General features: G+C 39.9%; 2 protein-coding genes across 3 annotated transcripts; one reads left to right on the top strand and one right to left on the bottom strand.

Moving 5' to 3' along the window:
• On the bottom strand, positions 1-7,015 carry LOC117268175 (cytoglobin-1-like). The gene is made up of 4 exons (XM_033644394.2): positions 6,862-7,015; positions 6,624-6,766; positions 2,340-2,571; positions 1-841 (listed from the first exon to the last, which is right to left on the bottom strand). The coding sequence occupies exons 2-4, from the start codon at positions 6,764-6,766 to the stop codon at positions 677-679; spliced, it is 540 nt and encodes a 179-aa protein (XP_033500285.1). The 5' UTR covers positions 6,862-7,015; the 3' UTR covers positions 1-676.
• Positions 7,016-10,498: 3,483 nt separating this feature from the next.
• On the top strand, positions 10,499-25,881 carry LOC117268276 (phosphoribosyl pyrophosphate synthase-associated protein 1). Of its 2 annotated transcripts, XM_033644589.2 has the most exons (11): positions 10,499-10,921; positions 11,127-11,179; positions 14,408-14,474; positions 14,585-14,757; positions 14,925-15,040; positions 15,161-15,216; positions 16,445-16,590; positions 17,532-17,573; positions 20,600-20,670; positions 22,630-22,776; positions 24,512-25,881. In XM_033644589.2, the coding sequence occupies exons 1-11, from the start codon at positions 10,839-10,841 to the stop codon at positions 24,668-24,670; spliced, it is 1,113 nt and encodes a 370-aa protein (XP_033500480.1). In that variant the 5' UTR covers positions 10,499-10,838; the 3' UTR covers positions 24,671-25,881. The 2 variants fall into 2 exon arrangements, with proteins under 2 accessions (XP_033500480.1, XP_033500481.1); XM_033644590.2 differs by lacking the exon at positions 17,532-17,573.

Below are 25,881 nucleotides of genomic sequence, written 5' to 3'. Positions count from 1 at the left end.
TGAGGCTTTTCTTTGTATTTTTATTTCAAAATTGTGTTAGATACAGATACAAAGGTGAGTTATAATGAAAAAAAATGTACAATCATCACAATTAACTGTTAAAAATGTAAAAATGTCTCCTTAATATCCCGTTAAGTAAACACAAGTAGTACAGACTGATAAAAGAAAGGGGAGGAAAGGAAACATCACATGATATTTGGAAAATATTTACATGGCAGTTTCCAGATCCACACATTCAGTAGAAGGCACATCCAAGTCAAATGTGACCTCTTGTCCACTGTCGGGTTTACGTTTGCATTTTCTTCCTCTTTGCTCACTCCTTTAAATAGTTTGGTCCTTTACAAGAGTATTGTAAGAGCTTTATGTTTTCACTCCCTGTCCCTCTCTGTCTCTCTCTCTCACACACACACTCACACACACACACACACACACACACACACACACACACACACACACACACAGTTAGCAATGAAAAGGCTACAGTACCCGTCTCTATTCTGAGTGTATGTCCCATAGCCCACGATTATCTTAGATTATATTAAACTGTATTTGTCCCTAGATACATTACTTCCCTTCAAAGGTCAGTACAGTTAATTCATTCCTCTCTTAGGAGGCCGTGGCCCAAAACTTAAAAGTCTCTTGGAGATTGTTGTCCACTAAAACCACACTAAAAGTCTCACCCAGTTGAAGTTGAATGCTTAGTCCAGCCCACTTCCTCATAGACGGCTGAGATGCTGTAGCAGACGGTTGCCAGGAGTTTGGTCCACGCTGCGGCCACCTCTGGTGTCACCACCTCCGGATACACTTCTCCTAGGACCTCCAGTATCACACCACTCAGGAACTGGACAAGACACAACAGTACTTAAGACAACTGATCTTTCGCTAGGCCCTGCTGATAAACATGGAGCCCACACTGTAACTAACTGCACTCCCTGAAGAAATATGATCATATTTTTGGTGAAATGAATGAGTGATTCCAGAGAGAAGCAGACAGAGGGGTCTACAGTCTGTGTTTGAAGGATATATCCAGGATGTCAAACTGATTCAGCAGCAACAACAGGTTAAAAAGACAAAGATAGTTAGAAGCTAAAGCCGAACTATAGGCTACAGATCACAGTGTAAAAGTGAACCACCACATCACTGCTGATCGCCACACAAGACAATGAATATAAAGGGAAACTTTGCTGATATTGAACCAGCTGTGTGGCATCACAGTGTGTGCAGATGAACGGTGTTTGACTTCGCCCCTGTGCTGCTCCCAGCACCTGGACCTTCACTGGCGGACGGGCAGGGATCTCCAGTGGAAGTCAAACAACATTCATCTGCGCACAATGCGATGACACACAGCTGGCTGAATATCAGCAAAGTTTCCCTGCTTCCCTTCACTGGTTCCTGTACAGCAGGGTCAGTCTTTGTTTCACTGTTATAATCATTAAAAAGCAAAAGCAGCATGTGTATACATTCAGTAGGCTATATCTTCAGTAGCTAGCTAGCTAACCCTACACTTTTCAGGGTTTGATTTTGGTTTTGGAGCAGGGAAGAAATGTATATCTTTTTCCAACCTCTCCAGGTAACGAGTATCATTAATACACGACGTGCCCCAGGCACAACATTTAGCTCCAAATCCACAAAACCAGCCTGAAAATGAAGGAAATCTGAAACGACTGCATTAGAGTCAATGGAGCAAAGCTGTGTTGGACCCTGGTCTGAGCCGACCTGATGCTACGTTATGATTGGCCAGTCTGTGTGCGGGTATAGGTGTAGCCATAGCTGTTGCTATATCAGCATGTTTTCAGTTCATGAAAATTAATTGTAATGCTTTGGTCACATAAAAAAGTCTTGTTCAGTGTTTGGTTGAACTAAAAGACTGCATACAGAGTATACAGTTTTTCTAGTAAGAACATTTTGTTTTAATGGTTTTAAGCCTGTTTTTGGCTAGCAAAAATTAGCAGCTAGTTAGCTCATCCAAATATGATCACTTCTGGCTCCAAAAATCCAAGATGGTGACAAAATGGCACACTTGAGGCTAAAAAATGGGAGTCCACCAACCAATGGGTGACGTGACAGTCTATGATTTTATCTCATTGGTTAGCAGTTTTAAGAATCATTATTCTATTAATGACTCAAAAACTATATGTTGTATGACATAATTTCTTATCTGACACATGTCTCTCAACCTATCACAGTGAGCTCTGGTGTTTCCCACTGTCACCCAAGCGTCCTCACTGTTTTACTGGATTGTGCCCTCTAATGGTCAAAAACCCCTTAGGCAGCTTTAACTGTTAAACTAACCTTTAAAGTTAATTTCTGATTGTGTGGGTGTGTCACTCTCTTATTACCTTGAAGTACACAGGCTCCACCTTGTGTCGAAGTGCGTGAGCCTTGCCCACTACCTTCAGCACCGAGGCCACCTTGTCGGCGTTGTCAAGGCTCTCCACCATTGTATTGAGGGCATTCATGACTCTGCGAGCATGCTTCCTAAGCTGGGCGCTCCTCTCCAGCTCCTCCGACTCCTCGATGTGCTTAAACTGGCTGAAGTACTGCTTGGATGAGGGGAAGTTCACAAACAGCCTGCAAAGGAGGAAGGCGAAACAGAGTAAATGAGAGATATGAGTATGAGCAGCTGCTGCGAAGCTCCGCTAATCTCATCGCCCTTCAGCCTGCACCAACTCGATCCTGCAAACCCACGTCCATTTTTTTTTTCTGAGCTGGCAAGATACCATGAGTAAATATCAGCACTGACATGAGAGTGCTGCATATTTTCCCTTTAAATGTTTGCTTTAAACTATTATCTGGGTACGGCGTGTATCCCATACATTTGAAAAGAATTTCAAAAGTGAAGGAAAAACACTCAACTGCGGGGGAAGTATGACATTAAATGGCACATTAAAGTTATTAACCACAACAGATGAACACATTTGTTTGATGACTTTGCACGTACATTCTCTTCTATCATACCTGACTTTTTCTTCTGCATACTTTGGCTCATGAAGTGATTCAGTAGCAGGCATGATAAGCTCTCTGCTGATAAGTTGACCTCTTATTATTAATAATTCCTCATACGTTTTTCTGCAGGTGATTGTATAATTATGTGCATGGGGCAAATGTGAGGTCACATTTTTTCCCCTTAGTTAGGCCTATAAATCATATTAAAGGTCAGAGTGTAGAAATAAATCTTGCAGCATCAGATAAAATGTATGTATATTTCTCCAGAAGGTTTATCTAACTCTGATAGTGTCAGGGAGGAATTCTTGTTTTACAACTGTTGGTGGTTCACGTGACTAACGACGATGACTGACGTGACAAAATAACTCAACTCTGACTTGTAGTTCTACACGGGAAAAGGACAGCGGTTTTCTGGGTCAATGTCCTGTGCTTGTTGGACCCATCATCCTATACTCCCACATGCCTTAAAGGGACAGTTCATCTCAAAACCAAAAATACATATATTTCTCCTTACCTGCATTGCTATTCATCAACCTTGATTGTTTAGGTGTGAGTTGCTAAATGACCGAGATATCGGCTGTAGCAATGTTTGCCTTCTCTCCAACATAATGGGACTAGATGGCACTCAGGTTGTGGTGCTGAAGGTGCCAACAATACATTTGAAAAACTAAACAGCAATGTCTCTTTCCAGAAATCATGACCCGGTTACTCAGATAATCCAAAGACTGTTTTCTGTCTACCAAACTACATCCATCCCCGTATCACTGTGCAGAAGTTAGCGTGCATCTTCTGCTAGCTCACCTAGCACCACTAAGCTAGCTAATGTTACAGCTCAGCCGAGGAGGACGCCATTCATGTGTACATCTTGAGCTGTCATGAGCAGGAGTCTCACGTTCATGAGTAGATGCACACTTCCTTTTTGTGTGCTAATATACTTCGAGGGTGTAGTTTGACAGAAAGAAAATAGTCCCTACATGAAACTGCTCACAACAAGGTCTGTGGATTATCTTGAGTAACCGGGTCATGATTTCTGGAAAGAGACATTGCTGCAGAGCTTTTTGAATGTATTTGTTTTGGCGCTTTGGGCACCACAAGCCGAGTGCCATCTGGTTCAATTATATTCCAGAAAGGGCAGACTACAGCCGATATCTTCAACACTCCACACCAAAACTATCTAGACTGAGAAATAGTACTCCAGGCAAGAGGAAAAATATGTATTTTTGATTCTAGGGTAACCTGTCCCTTTAAGCTGACTTTGCCAATAATAATAATAATATTGGGGATGGGTTTACACTGGATCTCATATAGACGCTAAAGGGTGTATTGTGCACCTGATGGTGAGGGCCATTGCCCAAGCAACATTTTTTCAATGCCCTGGAAGTGACACCAGTCTGAACCAACCGAACCACTGAGCTTTAGAGCTGCTGACCGCAGCGAATAAAGCAGAAAAATAACATCCGTTGCCACAGGATTTATATAACTGAGTTTATAACTGAAAGCATATCTTGCAGCAGAAATCTGGTCTCTGGATTCACACAGTCTTGTTACTATATGTGGTCCCCCCTTGTGAACCTGTTGGCTCAGGTGTCTGACTGGTTCTGTACTATGGTTCCTGTCATGCCTCAAAAGTAGGGCCCAGGATCCTGCATGATTTCACAATTCCTAACAAAAGGTGAAACGTGCTAATTAGAGAGGGCGACATGAAAAAAATGATTACTCAGGGTACCATGAGCACTACTGAAGCTGCCTTTCTTTTACTGTATGGCTGAGAATTATTTTTACAGCAACGATAGCTCGCATTTCATGTTTCATTTGGCATAAGTATTATTTTTGCACAAGTTCCAGGCCCATTTCTTTGCACATCCTTCTCTTTCTAAGAACAAATACTCAGTTCAAAGAAATTTCCTTTGAATTATATCCTGGTTTGACCCCCAGAGGTATCACAGAGAATTAGCAAAGAAGAGCCTAAAAACTCCCCCCTCCCACAGTCTGGGAAGAGGGCCAATGCATCTGGTTGCTGGCTATCTCAACCTGATGTCCCATCTCCCACTGTCTCTGCAACAACTAGCACAAAAAGGAAGCAAATATTTCTCTGTTAGCTCTGAAGCATATGGCTGGATATTAGTTTCAAGTGTCAATTAAAATGGCTGAAAAGGGAGGCGATGGAAGGTGGTGTCTCAATCTGTCACCTGTGGGTGAAAGGCCTTGGCAAGTTGTGGAGCAATGTATGAGGAACCAGGGTGTTTAATCTTTCTTTCTTGTAATTACAGGACCTGTGGTTGCATATAAATAGCCTCATTAGTACTTTGTATGTATTTTAATCCTTTCTTATCTATTCTTCAAGACTAATCGAAAAGCTGATTCCAGAGAAAGTTTCTAATTTCAGACAGCGTCAGAATTTGCTACTGTAGATCTTTTAACCTTGAGACATTTAGCTTAAAGGATTTAAGTTGGCAATGAGGTTCAGGTGGAGTGACAATGATCTACTATTTACTGTCGCGAGGAGAATTTACCATGGTCATGCTTATCGATCAATCCTCATTCCTCAAATTCCTGAAGGTCGTAGGGTCTTTGTGAAGGAATGTGGAGGTAGAAAATACGGGGAAAGTGAGATAAATTAATTGAATTTTATCACAGAAAGAAGAGGAATGAGATTCTGATTTGTGCTGCAGCTAAATCCTAATAGTCATTCGTTTTACTGACTGTAGCTGTAAACTGCGTCCTGCGTTTGCTCACCTCCCTCTCAACTTTCACCCCCTGCAATCAGAAAGGATTATGTAGGCACGCTGTGTCATGCAGCGAATCTCGTCACACGTGGAAGGACGTCAAAGCCCTCACACCATTTCCAGATTCCCTGCAGATGGTTCTTTTTAGAGCTGTTTCTTCTCGCTGCTCTCAAAGTAAACATTAAAGCGAGATAACAACAGGGGTGAAAACAACTGCAGGAACGCTTCAATGAAATTGTACGCTTGCCTTGAAATGTATAAATGACAGATGAATAATATTCAGCAATACTTATAATGATGAATGTTGTGATTGCAGAGACATGATGGACATTTTAAAGGTCTGACTGCAGGTTGCCCCGGCGCTCCATACAAGCATTCAAAACACTGACCTGCTGCAGGGGAGGAAACCCTTTTTGGTGCCAAAGATGTCTGACTGATGGATTATAATGTTTATCTTTTGCCTCTCCTATTTCATAAATAGGATTAAGAAAAAGGAGGAGAGGTGAGAATATCACGTGCGGAAATACAACCGACTGAGTTCCTTTGGACAGAGTGGAAACTTGTAAAGTCAGTCAGATCATTTGATTTCAGCAACTGAGGGAGGATAATCCCACGGTTTGGGTTTAACTTGATTTAGTTAGATGTCTGCGAGAGAAAAGCATCAGTGGCTCGAGCAGGTGCAGTGATATTAATGAGGGGGGAAGAGACAAAATGCAAATTTGACCTTATCAGTGGTGAACTAATTAAAGTTGAAGAAATGAGGAGAAAATTGATGAAAAGTCCCAAAATAGAATGAGATGCAGTTTCGTGTGGCATGCAACTGCTAATCAGTCTCCCTTCTAATTATACTCAGCATTTATAACCCTCTCCACCATGATTTTTCTCTGTCACACTATCAAATATCTTCTGAACTCTTCATCAAACAGGAGTAAATCTAACAAACAGAAATACCTGACAAGTATGGCCACCCCGACATCATCACAGTTCTGGTAGACTTTTGCCCAGGAGTCCTGGATCATCACCCTCTCCTTGTCAGTCAGTGGGCTCGGCCGCTCCAGGTGGTCCACCTCTCCCTCTCCTTGCATCCTCTCCATCTGGGAACACAGTTGTGCAGAGCTGAGCACGTGCAGAAGGAAGGCAGGGCTGATGATGACAGTACCCCCCCCCCCCCCTCAAAAATAAACACTACCTTTATTTCTTGGTTGTGTCTCTTTTTTTGATGTGAGAGGAAGAAAATCTGTTTTCCCTTCCCCCCCTTTTTTTCCCAGTGAGAATCTTTGCTCTCCACCTCTGAATCTCTGCTGAGCGAGAGTGTGAGTGGAGAACAGGCAGAAAAAACACAAGAAACACACGCAGCGAACGAGGAGGAGCCTCTGTACTCTCTTTTTACACTCTCCCTTCCCTCCCTCTCTCTGTCTCTCCCTCCGTCTTTCTCCCTCTACCCACCTCACCTTTGTAGGTGGTGTTTGATGAAATCATGATGAGATAGAAAACAAATCCCTAATAAGAGCGTCAGATATGTAACACATGCAATGGGTGAGCATGGATGCGATGTAAGATTATGACACTGGAATAAGATAAAGGAGCACGTACCCTGACCTTTTACCTCTGTGGTTGTCGTCACCATTCCAGACTATCCAGGAGATTAACCTGTAATATTGAATTGCTCACAAAGCACTGCCGACGTAAATGTAGAAACACAAAATTAAACAGTGTGACGTCCATCAGAATTAGGGCAGGCGTATTTCATTTTGTTTGTTCTATGCTTCTGACAAGATTCAGATTATAGGAGCGTCCATTTTTTCATTACTTCACACTTTTCATTATGTGCACACACCGTCAAGAGAGCCACGCAGCTCTCAGTGCACTTTTTCAAATGCATACATTTTCCACCTTTGTTGTGGCAAAGGTTATCTTGTGTTGTGGCAGCTGAAAACTAGACAGTGTTTTGAATCAAGTTTCAGGGTTGGGTCGGGCAAATGGGGTCAATTACTCAGGAAGCTGTGGGTTAGCTGTCAAAGGAGAGCAAACGGGAGCAGTGAGAAGACATCAGATATTGCAAGAAAAGCTAGATTAAGGTGATTTACTGCCTGAATGGGGAGGATCAATGTACAGTAGGTACCCATGTTAAATATTGACAGAGTTCTGCAGAGTATGCCATTAACAATCAAGTTGGGGAACAACATGTGCTTAGGCTTGTCACATCTCATATTTCCAGGATTGCTGTATCTCAAATGTCTCGGAAGAATAACCTGTGCCACCTTGCCCAACAACAGAGTTTAATCCTCTTATTATACCAGCCGATCACACTGTAAATATTTTAACTTCGGTGAATATTATTCAAGTCCACCCCAGGCACTCCCAGTTAAAAGCAATAAAATCAGAGTCCATGTATTGCCCCTCCTTCTCACTGTACAGGTTTATGATTTTAAATGTGGCTGGTCCTGGTCAGATGAGGTTGTTATTGATCAGACAAACATGGAGACTTAGTCAATGATTGATCAACACACTCTGCTCCTTTATGTCCCCACAGAGGAACTCAGACACATTCTGTAATACTTTGTAATTGTTTCTACAGTCTGTGCACCCACACTTGCAAAATCAAACTGGGTCATATAAATAATGTTATACCTTTAACCCACTCTGCTCAGAAAAACAAAAATCCCATGATCTCATTATGCTACATCCAGAGACATAACTCCACTCTGCAGGTCCGGTGCAAATGAGTAATGACATCTAGTGGACAGTTGCAGTAATGTAGCTTTTCAGGTGGTGCCCCATCTGTCCAAAAACTGAAGGCAAAGATTATGCATACAGGTCTTTAGTTGAATGACATACAGGCTAACTGCTATTATCTTGTCTAATCACTGACACTTAAAGGGTAACTTCATATTAACTTGGGCCCTATTTTCCTATGTTGTGTCAAAGTGACTGATAGGAACAACAACTTTTGGAAAAGGTCCAGTACTGAGCGAGAGGGCTGCAGCCAGCAGTAGCAAAACAAACTTCTGTGGGCAGTTGAGCACCATCAATATACAGTAGGTCCACTAAAAGTGTTTTTTTTTTTGCCACTGACAGGCTCAGATTGTTATTGTAAGTGTCTGACGACATTATGGAAAGGATCCCTACAGACAAAGACCTTTTTATTCAAGTGTAAGATCCTTGTTGTTTAACCAGAAACAGCCCTGAAATTGTTATTGCCGAAACAAGAGTTGGTGATTGTTGGAACAGTGGAACAATGAACCAAGACAGTCTTTGTGGGCTTTATTTTGCTTTTGTCGACTTTGAATGAAGTGTGTTTCGCACTGATAAAATAACTGTATATTTAAATGGAGTCTGGTGGGCTTGGTAAAAGCAATTTGGGGTCTGTTTCTTGTTTAAAAAAAGGGATCTTACACTTTAACAAAAATGTCTTTCTCCACAGGGATAAAAAAAACACTTTTAGCGGACATATTTAGACAATGTGAACATGTCCTGAGTGATTACCTTGCAGCCTGTTTTGCTGCTGCCAGCTGCAGAACTCTTGCTCATTACTGGACCAATTAAGAAAAAAAAGTTGTTACCCTTAGCCACTTAGAAACAAAAACATGGGATAAAAAAGGATGATAAAATTACTGTGGGATTTGCAATAGCAATTTCTGGGCTGTTTGTGGTTAAACAACAAGGAACTTACTCTTCAGTAAAAAGGTCGATCTCTGTAGGGATCCTTTCTATAATGTCATCAGACACTTAGAATAACAACATTATAGAAAGGATCCCTACAGAGAAAAACCTTTTTGTTAAAGAGTAAGATCCTTTTTAAACAATAAGCAGAGCCAAAACTGTTTTTACCAAGCCCACCAGACTCCATTTAAATATACAGTTATTTTATCAGTACAAAACGCACTTTATTCAAAGTTGACAGAGGCAAAATAAAACCAACAATCACCAACTCTGGTTTGGTTGAAATAAACCCTTAAATCAGTTAGTTAAATATGAAAATATGCTGGTTCTATACGCGCTTAAATTACTGTTTATTTAAATGGATTCTGGTGGGTGTTGTGATAGCAACTTGGGGGCTGTTTCTAGTTAAACAACAAGGACTTTACTCTTGAATAAAAAGGTCTTTCTCTGTAGGGATCCTTTCCATAATGTCGTCAGACACTTAGAATTTTTGTCTGAGCCTGTTGGTGGCAAAAGGTTTACACTTTCAGTGTACTTTAAGTAACCGTACACAATTGGCTGGCTCAGTAGTAAGTGATAACACTGCAACCTGTTTCACTGCTGTTGGCTGCAGTCTTCTCACTCACTACTGAGCCAGTTTCAAGAATTGTTGTCTTCATTAGATACTGAGAAATAAAAACATGGGAAAATAGGGTCCGGGTTGAGAAATACTGAAGTCACCCTTTAAAATGTGATAAATCCACAGATCATCAGATATCAGCCTGTTAATTAGGATAACACCAGCCTAATTATATGGTTATAAACAAATGAATATATTATTTCAAATACACGCCATTTCACGAGCCATTGCATGACATATAAGCATTAAAGTCTATTTTAAGACTAGTTACATTTTCGATTACATGGACACAACTGTATCAATCCAGATTAGAAAAAAACTATCATTTTACTTTTTTTTAAAAAAAAAAAAAAAGAGAATGAAATGCACGTGATGCATCAACAAATAATGTTGCTTATTAACTTAAAATGCATTTTAAAAAATCAACGAAACCTTTAAACCTTACTGTACACGAAGACCAAATCATACCGTTAACCTGAAATGACTCACCATTACTCATACCCGCAAAGCGCAGCTGGCAAGATTGACCTAGAGGGGCTACCGTAGTTTTAAGCGAGGACAGTTGTTAGCAACAGTACAACACAAGTTAGGTGACAGGTAACAGCTGTGAGTCCGCGAACAATTAGACAAATACGTAGAAAATAGACAGTAATGAATGTTTGCTCTGTAGCTATGCTGTAGCTAAGTTTACGTCACACACTGAAGGTCATTTCGCGTAATTAGCTTAACTAGCAGGCGAGTGTGCGGCAGGTGGCTAGCTAGGTAGCCTGTAACGTTAAGCTAACGACAACGTCATAAGAAAATCAGAAACTAACGCGGTGGTGAGTTGATTAAAGGTGCCGCTGCTGTCAGTGTCCGAAAAATAAACCACCAGCAGTGCCACAATGAATGTCCCGAAAAGTGGCTATCGCGTATTTTCCGCTAACTCCTCCGTAGCATGCACAGAATTGGCCAAGAAGATAACAGAGTAAGTACAACGGGACATTTCTGGCATTATAGCCTCATGTTAGTGAGTAATTTATGTTGTACAACAGCTGTTGGAGCTGTTTTCGCCAACGAGAGTCCGTGTAGTCTAGAGTGAATAAATGGTGTGCTAAATAAATATATCATGTGGTCGTGACAGTTGTGTCTCAGATATGGTTAATCTCTAAATGTGTGCCCTTGTTCCACAGGCGGCTGGGAGTCGAGCTGGGGAAGTCTGTGGTCTTTCAGGAGTCTAACAGAGGTGAAGAGAATATTGTGGTTTTATAGGGTAAATGATAAATGAACATGTCAGGTATTTAGCTAGCTACACTATAAAACAAAGCACTTTAATTTGAGTTAGGCTACCTGAGTGCCTTGCATCTGTATTACAAGAGCAGAGGTTGGTTTGGGGTAGCATCACAACAACATACAATGTGTAAAATATGAAGGTGTGACACAGTTTTTATCTTGTTTCTTATTTATTTACACACATTAAAAAAATACAATACATAACATGCAAAGGAATGTGAAGGCGAATTGCCTAAAAACACTCCAAGGTCTTAAAAAGTGGGCCTCTCTAGGTATTACAGGAAATAATTCCAGCTACAGTTGCAATCAAATTTATTCAACCCCCACTGCATATTAGGCTTATTGGCAAAATATACAATTTCTCAGCTGTTTGTAATAAACAAATTACACAAGAACTGTTTAAGTAGTTCAATGAAACTAATATTACAAGGGTTTTGATCCAAATTCAACACAAAATGCTACTTTTAATGACTACTGCAGTCTCAAAATTATTCAACCCCTTCATGACAAGCATCTTCAGTACTTAGTAGAGCACCCTTTTGCTGTTATGACCTGCTGCAAACGTGATGCATAGCCAGACACCAGCTTCAGACAGCGTTCCTGAGGAATCTTAGCCCATTCCTCATGGGCAATGGCCTCCAGTTCAGTAATATTCTTGGGTGTGCGTTTTGCAACCACCTTCTTCAAATCCCACCAGAGATTTTCTATGGGGTTCAAGTCAGGCGACTGTGACGGCCACTCTAGAATCTTCCATTTCTTCTTCTGAAACCAAGCCTTGGTGGACTTTGAGGTATGCTTGGGATCATTATCCTGTTGGAAGGTCCAGTGACGCCCAAGCTTCAGCTTCCTCACAGACGGCACGACGTTTTTACCTAAGATTTCCTGATACTTGACTGAATCCATCGTGCCCTCCACACGCTGCAGGTTTCCAGTGCCAGAGGCAGCAAAGCAGCCCCAGATCATCACTGAGCCACCGCCATGCTTCACTGTAGGCAGGGTGTTCTTTTCAGCATATGCTTCATTCTTGTTCCTCCAGACATACCGCTGTTCCATAGGCCCAAAAAGTTCCAGTTTTGTTTCATCGCTCCACAGAACAGAATTCCAAAACTTCTGTGGCTTATTTATATGGTTTTGAGCATAATGGAGCCGACTTTTCTTGTGCTTTTGGGTCAGTAGTGGTGTACGTCTTGGAGTCCGGGCATGGAGCCCTTCGGTGTTTAGTATGCCCCTTATTGTACAAACTGAAACCTCAGTGCCTGCTGCCACCAAGTCTTGCTGCAGGTGTTTTGCAGTCACTCGAGGGTTTTTGACCACTTGCCTCCTCACGAATCTGGTGGCAGCCGCTGATAGTTTCCTCTTTCTGCCACGTCCAGGTAGTGTAGCCAATGTTCCTTTAACTTTGAACTTGCGAATTATGCTTCCAACTGTATCTCTAGGAACATTCAGAGCTTTTGCTATTGTTTTGTATCCTTTTCCTTGTTTGTGCAAGGCAATGATTTCTTCTCTGAACTTTTTGGACATTTCTTTTGACTTAGCCATATTTCTAACATGCATTCAAACGTCACTCTCAACAAAACCCTAACCAGTCCAGGTATTTATGTGTTCTGTCTCAAGCACACCTGAACTAATGAAGCCCTTGAATAGTTGCACCAGGTGTGCTTGAAACAGGGGGTTGAATAATTGTGATAAGTTGCATCAGGTGTGCTTGAGACAGGGGGTTGAATAATTTTGAGACTGCAGTAGTGATTAAAAGTAGCATTTTGTGTTGAATTTGGGAAAAAAAAAACATGGTAATATTAGTTTTATTAAACTATTTCAACTGTTCTTGTCTACTTTGCTTATTGCAAACAGCTGAAAAATTGTACATTTTGCCAATAAGCCTAATATGCAATGGGGGTTGAATAATTTTGATTGCAACTGTATGTGATATACAATATTTGTTTGTATCTGTCAATAATTTTAGGCTTAATAGAAAACAAAATTAAGGCACAGTGTATCATAGTACCTGACAACAATGCATCCCTAAAAAACCCATGTTATACACAATAATGATTGAGTTAGTCACCCTCACACACGAGAATATGTAATCATACATGCAGGTGTCCACAAACACTGTCACTGTCATCAAAAAGATATCTTACCTCAAAATCTGAGGGAACAGACTTAACGTGCATGTTTTGCATTGATGTTTTTAAGATGTATTTGTCCTGAAATTATTATTGACTGTTGTCCATTTATCAAACAAGGTAGCAGGCCATATTATTTAGATGTGCGTAATATGTACTGCACTATACACAACACGATAGGGCTTGGCGATAGGGATAAAATCAAATGTCACAGTATTTTGACCACATTCCACAATATTGATATTGTGACAATATTGCAGGGTTGACTAATTTTTAATAAATAATGATCAGTAATGTGGATAGTATGACTAAGTGTGTAAAGGCAAACAAATACAGCAGCTAGCCTCGAACAGTCTGGTAAGTTCAGAGAATTACATCACCTTACAGTAATGCAGCTTTTAAAACTAGGAAAACACAACACTTATGATATTAGGATATCCAAAATCTAGGTAGATATCTACTCTGGTATCACAGTATTGATATATTATTGATCTACTGCTCAGCCCTACAACAGGATGTGACTAATTCAAAATGTGGTTATTTTACTTCAGCTGCACTATCAGATAAATCGTTATATTTTGGGGATATGAAATTTAAAGCTCTGATAAAGCACTGAATTGAACAGCTGAACACCCAGCAGCTGCCACCACCCCTCCGACACAAACACACACTCGATACTCGTCACTTTGCACCTCACCTCACTTTACTGGTTACCTTAGCCTGTCTGACTACCTGCACTTCATTTTTGTACCTTGTTTTGCATAGTGTTTTGTTTGCACCTTATGCATAGTTTGAATGTTGCTTCACTGCTACTGAATGTTGCATCAGGAGACACATTATTCTGTTTCACTATGACTTTATCTTATGTACTTTACTGGACTTTATACAGTTGGATAACAATTAAGTCTGTCTTATCTCTTATTTGTTTATACATGCTCTATCAATGTCAGTATTTGATGATGAGTGGTGTGTTCACGGTGAAGGGATACAGTTACCGAAAACATGAAGCACCTTTGCTAAATGAATTGACTGTGTCATTTCTTCCTTGACAATAGAAACTAGAGTGGATGTGAAAGAATCAGTTCGTGGACAAACTATCTTCATCATCCAGACCATACCACGGTTAGTATAATATCTGAGTTCCATACAAATCACCACCTGTAAGTGAGATCTTGTTACACATTTTTTAAGATTAACACTAGCTAAATTTTACATTTTTTTAATGCACACAGAGATGTCAACACAGCCATCATGGAGCTGCTGGTCATGGCCTACGCCCTCAAGACCTCTTGTGCAAAGAACATTATTGGAGTCATCCCTTACTTTCCCTACAGCAAACAGTGCAAGATGAGGAAGAGGGGCTCAATAGTGAGCAAGTTGTTAGCTTCAATGTTGGCGAAAGCAGGTAAAGAGAACAAAATACATCTCACCCTGTGATTTGTGTATGTCTCACCGTCAGTGTTGTTTTTTTAATATTAATCAAACTGTTATATATGATCGACTGAACTGAATATATATTAATTAATTAATTGGGAGGACGACCATGCCAATAATCTGTCATTAACCCCAAAGGATTAACACACATCATCACCATGGACTTGCATCAGAAGGAGATCCAGGGCTTCTTCAGTTTTCCAGTGGACAACTTGCGTGCCTCTCCTTTCTTGATTCAGTACATCCAAGAAGAGGTGATAATCCCATTCCAATGTCTTTGTGTGTTTGTTAAAGTTTAAGCGTTGGTCACCCTGCTGAAGTCAATCACTTATTCAGACATAATCATTGACTCCTGTTTTCCTCCGTCCTCTCAGATTCCTGATTACAGAAATGCCATCATTGTGGCAAAGTCCCCAGCAGCAGCTAAAAGGTAACTGGTAGATAAAAATTAACATATTTTATCTATCTATGAAATTACATGTTAAAGGTCCAGTGTGTAGAATTTAGGGGGAATATATTGGTAGAAATTAAATATAAGAATGTTTTCTTATGTGTGAAATCACCTGAAAATAGGAATCGTGTTTGTCTACATAAGGAGGAGGCCCAAATGGATAGGGCCATTTGCGTTTTTGTGTCTGCCACTCTAGTTAAAAGCCCCTCTCTAACGAGCAGCATCGGAAAAACTCAGTTCCTCTACGCGAAGCGGCTGTATTCAGTATTATTAACAGTTTGAATCACCTTGTTAGTTTGTTTTGGAGAGGAAGAGACCACTGTGGATAATTTGGCTCCCCGTAAAAACCTCCTGAACAATGAACGCTGAAGGAATCCTAACAGGGAGTTCACGCTTGGCACATGGAGAAGTTTCAGCTGGTCGCAGGGTTTTCCCTGGGTTTTTTTCGAGAGCAAGGTGGCAAAGGCCTGTGGCGGGGGGCATCTTGACAGCTGTACTTTTAGATGTGGTCGCCCCCTCTATTAAATATGAAAGGAGGCCCCCACATGCTTGAGCTTTACACTGCTGACTTGTATGATCAGAACAGACATGTCCTGTGATTTTCAGCCTTCTATGATTATATTTCCCCTTTACAGGAGGCACATCCTGACAGCTGAGAATATGACTGTCAGGTATTGTCCCCCCTCTATTAAATATGAAAGGAGGCTGAAAATCACAGGACATGTCTGTTCTGATGATACAAGTCAGCGGTCTTGAAATGTGTGTTTCTCTTCTATAATGCACATTCTACATCTCGGAGGCGACGTCTTTCCACATACGGGCTTCCTTCGCCTTTCAAACAGGGCAGAGCTCTGTGGGAAACAGTACAAGAGACACAGCCCGAGGGGGAACTGGGATCTGACACAACACTGGAGGGAGAAGCAGGTCCGTGGAGCTGTGCGCCGGACGAAAAAACAAGCACGTCACACCGAAGGCACGCCGCTATGGCGTCGCTTTGGGTTGTGGTCTGCAGTCCTGACCACTAGATGCCACAAAGCCCCACACACTGTTCCTTTAATGGTCTCAAAATAAAAACATGACATTATGCCAGAAGTAATCGACAATACAGATGTTTTTTTTTTAATAGATGTCTGATGTTGTTTGCAATTTTTGTGACTTAATATGTGTACATAAATTTATGTTATCTATTTACTCTCCATTTTCCCAGGGCTCAGTCTTATGCAGAACGCCTGCGTTTAGGTTTGGCTGTGATTCATGGTGAGGCTCAGTGTTCAGAGTCTGACATGGCTGACGGAAGACACTCCCCACCATGTGTACGCAACACCACAGGACACACAGGACTGGAGCTTCCTTGTAAGAACACCCATTTTTGTAGAGAGCTGTTTATTTATCTATTTATTTATTCATTTTTTTGCAGGTTGTCTTTTCAGATTAGTAGGTCCAGCGCCTGATAGATTTTACCTCTACAGAAAGCACGTCCCTGTTTCTTGTTTCTCACAGTTAGATTCCTTTTTATTTGTCGCACCATGGTTAAATTTAACAAGAAATGTCTCATACTTTCTACTAGTTTAACTCCACAGTGCTTCAAGTTGTTAATAATGACAACCCAATGCAGCTCTTACTTGTGCTAACCTGTTTTTGAGCTGATGATTCTGCTGTTTCTCACTCATGCCATCAACCATACTCCAAGAAATTGATTTTCTGTGTCACTGCATGTTTTGATTCCACAGATACACTACCTCTACTCATGCTGCATCCTCCGCAAGCTGCTTACAAAGACTTACAAACTTACAAAGAGTGACGTGCTTAATAATCATAGAAAACATCGTCCCTGCCTTTTTCTTGGCAAATACCGTAATTTTGAAATATTAATATTTGGTGAGAAATACTAATGTGACTCATAGATCTTAACATATTTGCAGGTTTAATTCCTGGTGAGGCCATTTTAATGGTTCGGTGTGAGGAAAATATCAAATGATTGTGTCATTGGCAAATGACTCCGACGTATTTGCGTCCAGTATTCACTTTATTATTTAGTAAAAAATATTTCTATTCTTACTTGTGTTTCTATTCTCACCCTTGACTTAAAAAATCCTCCTTTTGGAACAACTCAGAAATTGCTTCAACCATAAGAAGACTTAAATTCTTAACACAGTGAGGCTAATTTGTTGCTGTGAAATATTTTCCATTTGTGTCAACCTAGCAAGAGGATTTTCCAAGTCTTGGTATCATGTGTTTGTCATGTCAAATATTTGTGCATTTGTGTTAACGTGGTGTTTATTTGTTGGTAATAGCAGGCAAACAACAAGCTCCGTTCCCTGGCATAGAGCTCCCAAGTACGACCGTAAACATAACTTACATCTGACTATGAAATGATTCCTCTTCAAATGGTTCCTCAATTGGTGCATGTTTAGAAAAAGGGTTTGCGTTGCATCTTGTGAAAATACAGTCTGGATTCAGGATCTGTGAAAAATGCACAAAATGAATGTTAGTGCCCAGATTTGCATTGATAAAACTTCCAATCAGCTACAGTGTGCTCCATACTCAGTGCTATTTGCATGGCATGTTTGACTTGAAATCAGCAGCTGACATGTTTACCGCACCTCTCTAAGATTCCAGACCGTTGTTCTACAAGATGGCCAAACTCTTCTTTGTTTTGTTGTGTTCTGATTTTATTTTGAAACCCATAAATCAAACCAGAACCATGCCAAACATTTTTTTTTATTGTTTTTTTTTACTTAAATATCTGGACTCATCTTGCCAATCAACACATGGTGCACCCATATTAAACCCGCTCTCTAAAACCTGATTAACTTTTGGTCATAACTGCATGTGATGAGAACTACAAAGCATGCTTTTGAAACCTAACATCTAATGATGGGAAGAAGAAACGTTACGAATGGAATTGTTGGTACGTTTAAGCATTAAAATTATGTTAAATCAAAGTTTTAGTTTGCTGCTTCAACGATTCAGAACTTATTTTATCAACAGTAATATTTAGTTAACACTTTTATCTCTATGGCAGAATTTTCTGTAACGCAATGTTTAACCTAATCAAATCTGTCAGGACAATATTGATGACTGGATTTTATTATTTCATCTTAAATTAATTTCAAGATATCTGACCAAACATTTCTCAGGTAGCTTGTTGCAGTATCTCAGCAAGCTGTAAAAACATCTTTTTTTGAGAAGTGTGTGTACTGCTAACAACATGGCTTTTGCTGTTATTTTGGTTAATAGTGATAAAAGTCTGAATGTGACACTGCCAGGTTTTCTGATGCTGTGGGAACTCACGGTATTCAGCAAGTGTTCTGCAAGGCATGCTCCTCCTGTCTCTGCTTCTTTATACTTTTTTCCTTCACAATCGGCTTGGCTGGCTGATTGTTTACCAGTTGATTGTTTCCTTATACCCTCTGAATGACTACATTTACATGCACAACAATACTTCAGATGCAGCTGGTTTTTAAATTCTGCTATGTATTCAAAAAAATGTATTTAATGGGTAGCCGCTTAAATGTGCTGTATTGAATCTAATCCCAGTCTAATTTCAATTCGTAAACTCTTTATTTTAGTTGTAGGTTAGGTACATATATCATAGATACTTATCCACCGTCAGTGTATAACCTACAGTAGATGTCAGTCGGCATGCCCTCACTCCGGAGAACACGGCTGGAGTACGGTCACCGAAGCACAGCAGTGTTGTGCTGTGGATGGGGGCAGCAACAAGATGTATTTTAGCCACTTAAGAGAAAAGCCCACCTACAAAAAATCCATATCAGTTTAAGTGTATGCCATATTTAGAAGCTCTCTCCATCAGACAGTGATTTCTGATGGGGAACTGAAGTCGATATATCTGTCTCTTCAAAGCCAGACTCCATTAAGAAAAACAGTGATCTAACATTGCTGACTACAGGAGAAACTGATCGAGGCAGCTGTAGACCAGCAGCTCCTGTGAACATTGAGCTTAAATTACTGTTTTTGTCAATGGAGTCTGGTGGCTTTCATGAGAGCATAGATGGGGAACTGATGCAGTTAATGGCTTCTTCATCAGGACAGGCTGTCTGACAGCAAGGCAAAGTGGTAAATATACACTCTTAATATAGTGTACACTTAAACTGATACAGCTTTTAGCAGGTGGTACTTTGTTTTAGGTGGCTAAAGTATGTTTTGCTGCTGCCCCAGTCCACAGCAGTGCTTTGCTTTCGTGTCAGTACTCCTGCCTGCTTCTCTAAATGGGGGGCGTGCCGACAGATGTCTACTCGTACAACCCTACTCGCAAATATCTTAACTAGGGATGACCTCAAGCTCACATGCAAAAGCATGTGCCCCATATAGACTGAGCTCTTTGCAGCAGCCTGGGTTCGATCCCAACCTTCAGCCCTTTGCTGCGTGTCATTCCCCCTCACACTCTCCCCACTTTCCTGTCACTATAAAAAAGTAAAAAGCCCTAAAAATAATCTTTAAAAATGATTTTGTTTAACCTTTGTCATAACAGTTTCTGTATGTCTATCAGATTGAAAAGTAGAATGGTTTTATTTTAACCAAAATGACATGACACCAGGATGTTTCCAGTTTGTCAGGAGCAAAGTAGTCGGTTCAGCGACTGGAGATGGACAGCGTTGGACAGCAGCCTGGCTCAGCTGTATTCACAATAACAAATGAAGCTGTGTAGATATGACAAACTAAACTACATTTTGTTTGTTGTGTGACATTGGCCCAAAAGACACAGCTGCTGCATCTCCTGTGATTGCCCTGTGAGATGCAGTGGGATTATTGTGTGCATGTAAAAGTAGTCGCTGGCAGCAGTGATGTTCGACTGAGGACTGACCCCAGAACATTGGCAAGTGTGTATGAAGAAACTCTCATCAGTGCTTGTCAACCACTCTTGTCCTGTGTGAATTAAGACTGTCTGGTGCATATTGGTTCATATGCAGATTGCTGCCATATGCCTGCCACAGCCTGGGCCTGAGGTTGTGTGTGTCCAGGCAGTTGCCTTCTGATTGGGTATCCTGGGCAGAAAACCCTGTCATTTGATTTTGCATGGCATGTGCTGTACTAAGTTTGGCATTTCAGTTTAATCTCATAGGGGTAGGTGGGGTACAATGGGGGGAATTTTCTTTTACTTTTGATTGCCATTTTTAAATTTATTACGGCATTGTATAACTAACAGAATTTCTACAAATCATTTACATCATCCAATAACGACCCCATAATTCGGGGTGCAGATTTGCCCAAATCACAAAACATTTTCTCAACCCATTTTACCCAATCTACTGAGATTTGTTTTTGATTAGGTGAGATACAGTTCACAGAGCCTCCTCAGAGTGCTCTCATCGGTAACAATTTCTGCTTTCCTTTGCAGTGATGATGGCCAAAGAGAAACCTCCCATAACTGTAGTCGGAGACGTGGGAGGGAGAATTGCCATCATTGTGGTAAGATGTTGCAAATGCACTTTTTACAGCCTACATGGTTGAGCTGTTGATGTCACCTGTTCTGCCATCTTTGATTATATCTCATCTCAAAGCATTTAAAGTGGTTTGCACTTGTAAATGAATTCCTTTACTACCACTATAAAAGCCTCATCACTGACAGTGTGGTTTTAGAAACATAACTGGCCAGGTTGCTGCGGATCCTTAAAGTCTTTAATGGCATTGAATTAATGCATCTAAATATAAGATTTTAATTGGTATTAAAATGTCTTAAATCAACTTTTCAAATCTCTGAAAAATGCAAAGACATTGACTTTGCACTGTAAAATCTCAAAATAATTGCTAACATGTATTTTTCTTAAATTAATTCCCAAATGCTTCTGGCTTTAACATCACTGTTCAGGTTGGTTGTTCAACCAACAACACTCAAATTTATTTTGATTTACAAATCAGCATGATGGAAATCAAGGCAGTGGAATCCCACTTGCTGAGTGAGAAACAAAAAATGGCAGAGAAAGCATGCCAACAAACACCAGGCATATCGTAGCTCTGTTCTACTCTTGTCTCTGACACAAGAAACATTTGAGCAGAACTGTACCATAAGTGATTGATATTAAATTTTGGTGATTGTAAAATTAAATTCCAAGTGTCATTATACTGTCTTAAATCTATACCCACATATTTTGGACATGCACTAAGTTGAGTACATTTTTGGAAGAGATTTTTGAGGTGCTAAAGAAAGTATTTTACCAAAACCTCATAAAAGATTCAAGGATAGCAATACTGGGTTTAACACCAGAGGGTATCGATGGGAGAGTAAAAAAATACCTTTGACAAATATTGACAGCAGCAGCACTTAAATGCATCACAATTAAGTGGTTAAAACCTGGTATGGGGAATTTACCAGATGGAACAGATAACATACTCCTTGAGACTCCAAAAAGAAATATTTATCAAAGGATGGGCCCCTGCTATCGCCATACTAACATAGTGAAGTGATTGATATCCGCCTACATACTTTACAGCATATATGTATTTTTACCTCGCCCACCTGACTCACCCCTGATGCCACTGTATATACACAAACGCAACTCCCCTTTCTTCTTTCTTTATTTTTTTTTGTCTAACATTTCCTTTTCCCAACTTACACCTTTTGTTTTATTTCAAAGTAAATACTTTCAGATGGGATATGCTTGGTTTATTTTAACTTATTGTTGTTTGCCTGTAAGATACATAGACACAGCTGTAAAAAATAGAAAAAAAATATTGTATAAGTTGCTGGATTTTAAATTGAAATGAAGTTTAAAAAAAAAAAAGTCTTAAATCTAACTTGCCTTATGCTGTAACCACGAATAAGTGTGAGCTGAACTGTTTGAGTTACATTGTTTACACCTTTAAGTGAGACTATGTCTTTTTTTTTTTTTTTTTTTTTTTTTGAAGAATTATTAACACTTTCTCTTTTTTACATATAAAATGTTTAATCCACAACAGTAAAACTCACAGATGCTCAATTCAGTGAACATAGAGGTTTTGCTGCAACAGCCTAATGTGGTCTGGTGTGACCAGTAGCTTATGGTGGCTAATGTAAGCCAACGCTGGCAAGGCAAGTTTATTTATGTAGCACCTTATAATACACGAAGGTTATGCACAGGCAAAAGACAACAAATAATAGTTTAAGTATAAAATCGGGTAAATAGAAGTTTATTAAAAATACAGACAAGTTTAAAACCAAATTAATAGAATAAATTAAAGTATAAAAAACTGAGTAAGAAAAGGCTGTGCAAAAGAACAATCATCCCATAGTTCTCATTTGTGGCCACATAGTGGTGCTCACATGATCCTGCCATTATCCTCCACAGATCAGGTCAATAATACTTTCACCATGACAAAGAAACTACCAAAAGTCAAAATCATTAAGTCTTTGCTGCAGGTTGTATTTTTCTTCTCTCTTTCCTCCTTCAGGACGACATTATAGATGATGTTGGAGACTTTGTTGCAGCTGCTGAGATCCTGAAAGAGAGAGGAGCCTATAAGATTTATATCATGGCCACACATGGCTTACTGTCTGCTGATGCTCCGCGCCTCATAGAGGAATCTGCCATTGATGAGGTGAGGACACTTAACTTTTTGTTTTCAGTCATGTGTTTAAGTTTACTTGCAAAACAGGCTTTAATCTCAGTGTGAGTCACTAGTTAAAGATTATATGTAAGTTTAATCAGTAAAACTTGTTATTATTGAGTTTTAATGGAAACCTTGTGTGTCATACCTGCATAATATAAATAAGGAAGCTAAAGTAACAAGGGAAGAAGAAAATACCAAACTGATTTGTGCTCCTTTATTAGCTCTCATGTATTCTTTATAAACAACACGTAAAAGACGATACTTCCTCCTAGTGGAAGGTTTTTCAGCTGAACTGTTGTGGCATGAAATTATCTGTAACTAGAACAATGAAATGATCTTTATTTCCACCAGATGCATTTCTGTGAACTATTAGTTTCAGTTTTCACTTCCTCCCTGACTACCCAGGGTTCAGAAAACAGTAGTTACAGTTTAGTATCTTCAAAAATGTATTCATGTGATATCTGATTTAGGTTGATAATATTTTTATTATTATTTAGAACATAACGCTTATTGAGTTCTGGGCCAAATCTGGTATATTTGAACTCGCTGGGTAAAAAGGGTCTGGAATTTTAATTCCCATTAATTTTTAAGCCATCTCTTTATTTCAGTTTTGAAAGCTTTTGAGAGTCCACTCATGAACCAGGTGAAGGAGGCAAGACACACAAACAACACACCCCCCATGTTTTCACAAACATATTTCCATCTCATTTTTCCATCTCTGTTTTCTTTTCCCCTCACAAATGAGTACACAAGCGCAGTTTGAATTCTCCGATAATCAAATCCTGGTGACTTTTAAAGTGTGACTGTCATCAGTGTCACTGAAACGTTTCAGTAAATCAGCCTGACAAAAAACTGCACTGGTCGACTGCTTTTTAAGTTAAATGAAAACAGTCTCACAAACAGCCTCTTTGATGGTCCCACAAAATCAGATGTGTTTAATATTATAAGATGTTTTTAGTCTTGACTCATGCAAATACTGAAGTTCAATGACGAGAACATTGTCAACAACCAACAGCTGCGCCCTCTCCAGCACCAAACAAGAAGCAGCAAATCTTGTAGGTTGTAGACGAGGAGGGGACTCCAGAAAAGCACAAGAACATAAACAAGTCTTGGTTCTCTTGTACTTTGGAAAAGGAGGAGAAACTGATGGAGATGTTGAGTGAACAAGAGTCCATGTTTGATTCAGTGGTATCCAGTCCACTAACCAGCACTTATTTTAGTGAGAAATCTTAATTTATGAAACGGTTCGCCTCTCATTTCCACGGTCTCCTCCCACTAAAACAACTCAGCTAACTTTTGGAGGCAAGTTGCGAGTTGAGGCGACAAAATCCAAAGTTTGTACACAAATACAGTTTCTTTATGGATTATATTGATGCAGACTTAACAAGAATACTGTCGACATGTAACGCCTTTTATCTTGTGTTTTTGTGGACATGTGAGGACTTGTTAATATGTCAAATTTCTTAAAGGGAGTTTGGTGTATTATTTTTCGCCAGGAGCAGGGCGGGAAATAACCTCAAAAGAAATCTAGTAGTATTTTAAAAATAGTGACTCTGCAAGATCCTCAGTCTTTGCAAAATCTCATAGTGTGTGACTAAAAAAGAACGTTGTCTTAAGATGTGAAAGGGTGTCAGACTTTAGTCTCTTAAAAGTTACGTCTAAGTCTTCTCATGCATTGTCAGCATAAGTCTGAGCGTGATGTCTCTGTTTATGCGGCCCTCAGGTGGTGGTGACCAACACAGTCCCCCATGAAGTACAGAAGCTACAGTGTCCCAAAATCAAGACTGTGGATGTCAGCATGATATTGGCTGAGGCCATACGCCGCATCCACAATGGAGAGTCCATGGCCTACTTGTTCCGCAACATCACCGTGGATGACTAAATGAGTGTCAGAAAGGTCAGAGGGTGAGGTGGGTGTGACAGAGACGAAAGGCAGGTGCACTCCTTCTCCGTGCTGTAAAAACATGCTAACGCCATGTTGCATCTGTTGTATATGTCGGGATTACATGTATCCTAATTCTGTGGAAGAAATTTAAATAGTAAGAATTATTCAAGGTTATTTAACTTAACATCAAAAGGTGTAAAGAGCAGTTTCTTTAAGTTGAAAGATCTTGTTCTTGTTGAGAAAAGACGATAGAAATAGCAAAAAAGTGACTTTGACCCCGCCTCTCCTTGCCTTTTTGCTCTTTTTGCTTTTCAGACTTGAACAAAAGATGCTTTGTATTTAAAAAAAAAATTATTTTGTCATAAACTGCGGTACCTCATATCTAACGACTGAGCTTTGGCTGCAAAAGACAATAGAAAAACGTCTGCAGTAACAGGACTTTATGCTTTACCACCCATTTTCCAGACGCTCTTGCTCTTGCTGGCCCGATATGATCAGGTCTGCTCAGCACTGTGATGTCTTTGCATTTAATTGGGTGTGTTGTGTCTGACCACACAGACAGGACTGGACAAACACCTGCTTATTGGTGCCCAAACTATATTTTTATGCAGCTTTTTTTGCACCATTTGAGGGAATGTTTGGTAAAATGTGACAAAAGAAGTTTCTAACATCTGTAGAAATGGATCATTATTTCATATTCTCTATATTAGCGGGTCAGTTAAACTAAATCATAACAAAATATATTTTTCAACTTATTTATGTTAGTATCAAGCCAAGAGGATAGTTTTTGTTTGGTGCTGCCCTTTTGGGGACTGCTGCTGTTATCACAGAGCAATAGAGGTTAATGTAATTTCATTTGTGGTCCTTTAAGTATTGGCATACTACGTTTGAAAAAGTTGTGGTGCTTAAACAACTGAAAAAATACTTAGAAAACTCAGGATAAATTGCAGATTATCCTGGAGAGGAAATTATTTAAAAGATTTGCACACCACAAATGAAATTTCATTCACCTTATATTGCACCTGCAGCAGTAGTCTCAAAGCTAAAACACTCAGCAGCCGATCGACACGCGTCAAAACATCTGCCCCTATTATTTTCAATGTGCAACCCTCACTGGTGGTGGCTAGACACACTTCTGCACTCATAGATGTGCTGCCCCGTGACTCTTAGCGCCACTATCCTATTTCCAGCCTTGCTGCCCCTAAAAA

This window comes from Epinephelus lanceolatus, chromosome 18 (assembly GCF_041903045.1).
Source record: "Epinephelus lanceolatus isolate andai-2023 chromosome 18, ASM4190304v1, whole genome shotgun sequence".
In the NCBI taxonomy this organism is placed as follows: domain Eukaryota; kingdom Metazoa; phylum Chordata; class Actinopteri; order Perciformes; family Serranidae; genus Epinephelus; species Epinephelus lanceolatus.
Note: the sequence above shows the minus strand (reverse complement) of the source record. Positions and strands in the feature narration are given on the sequence as shown.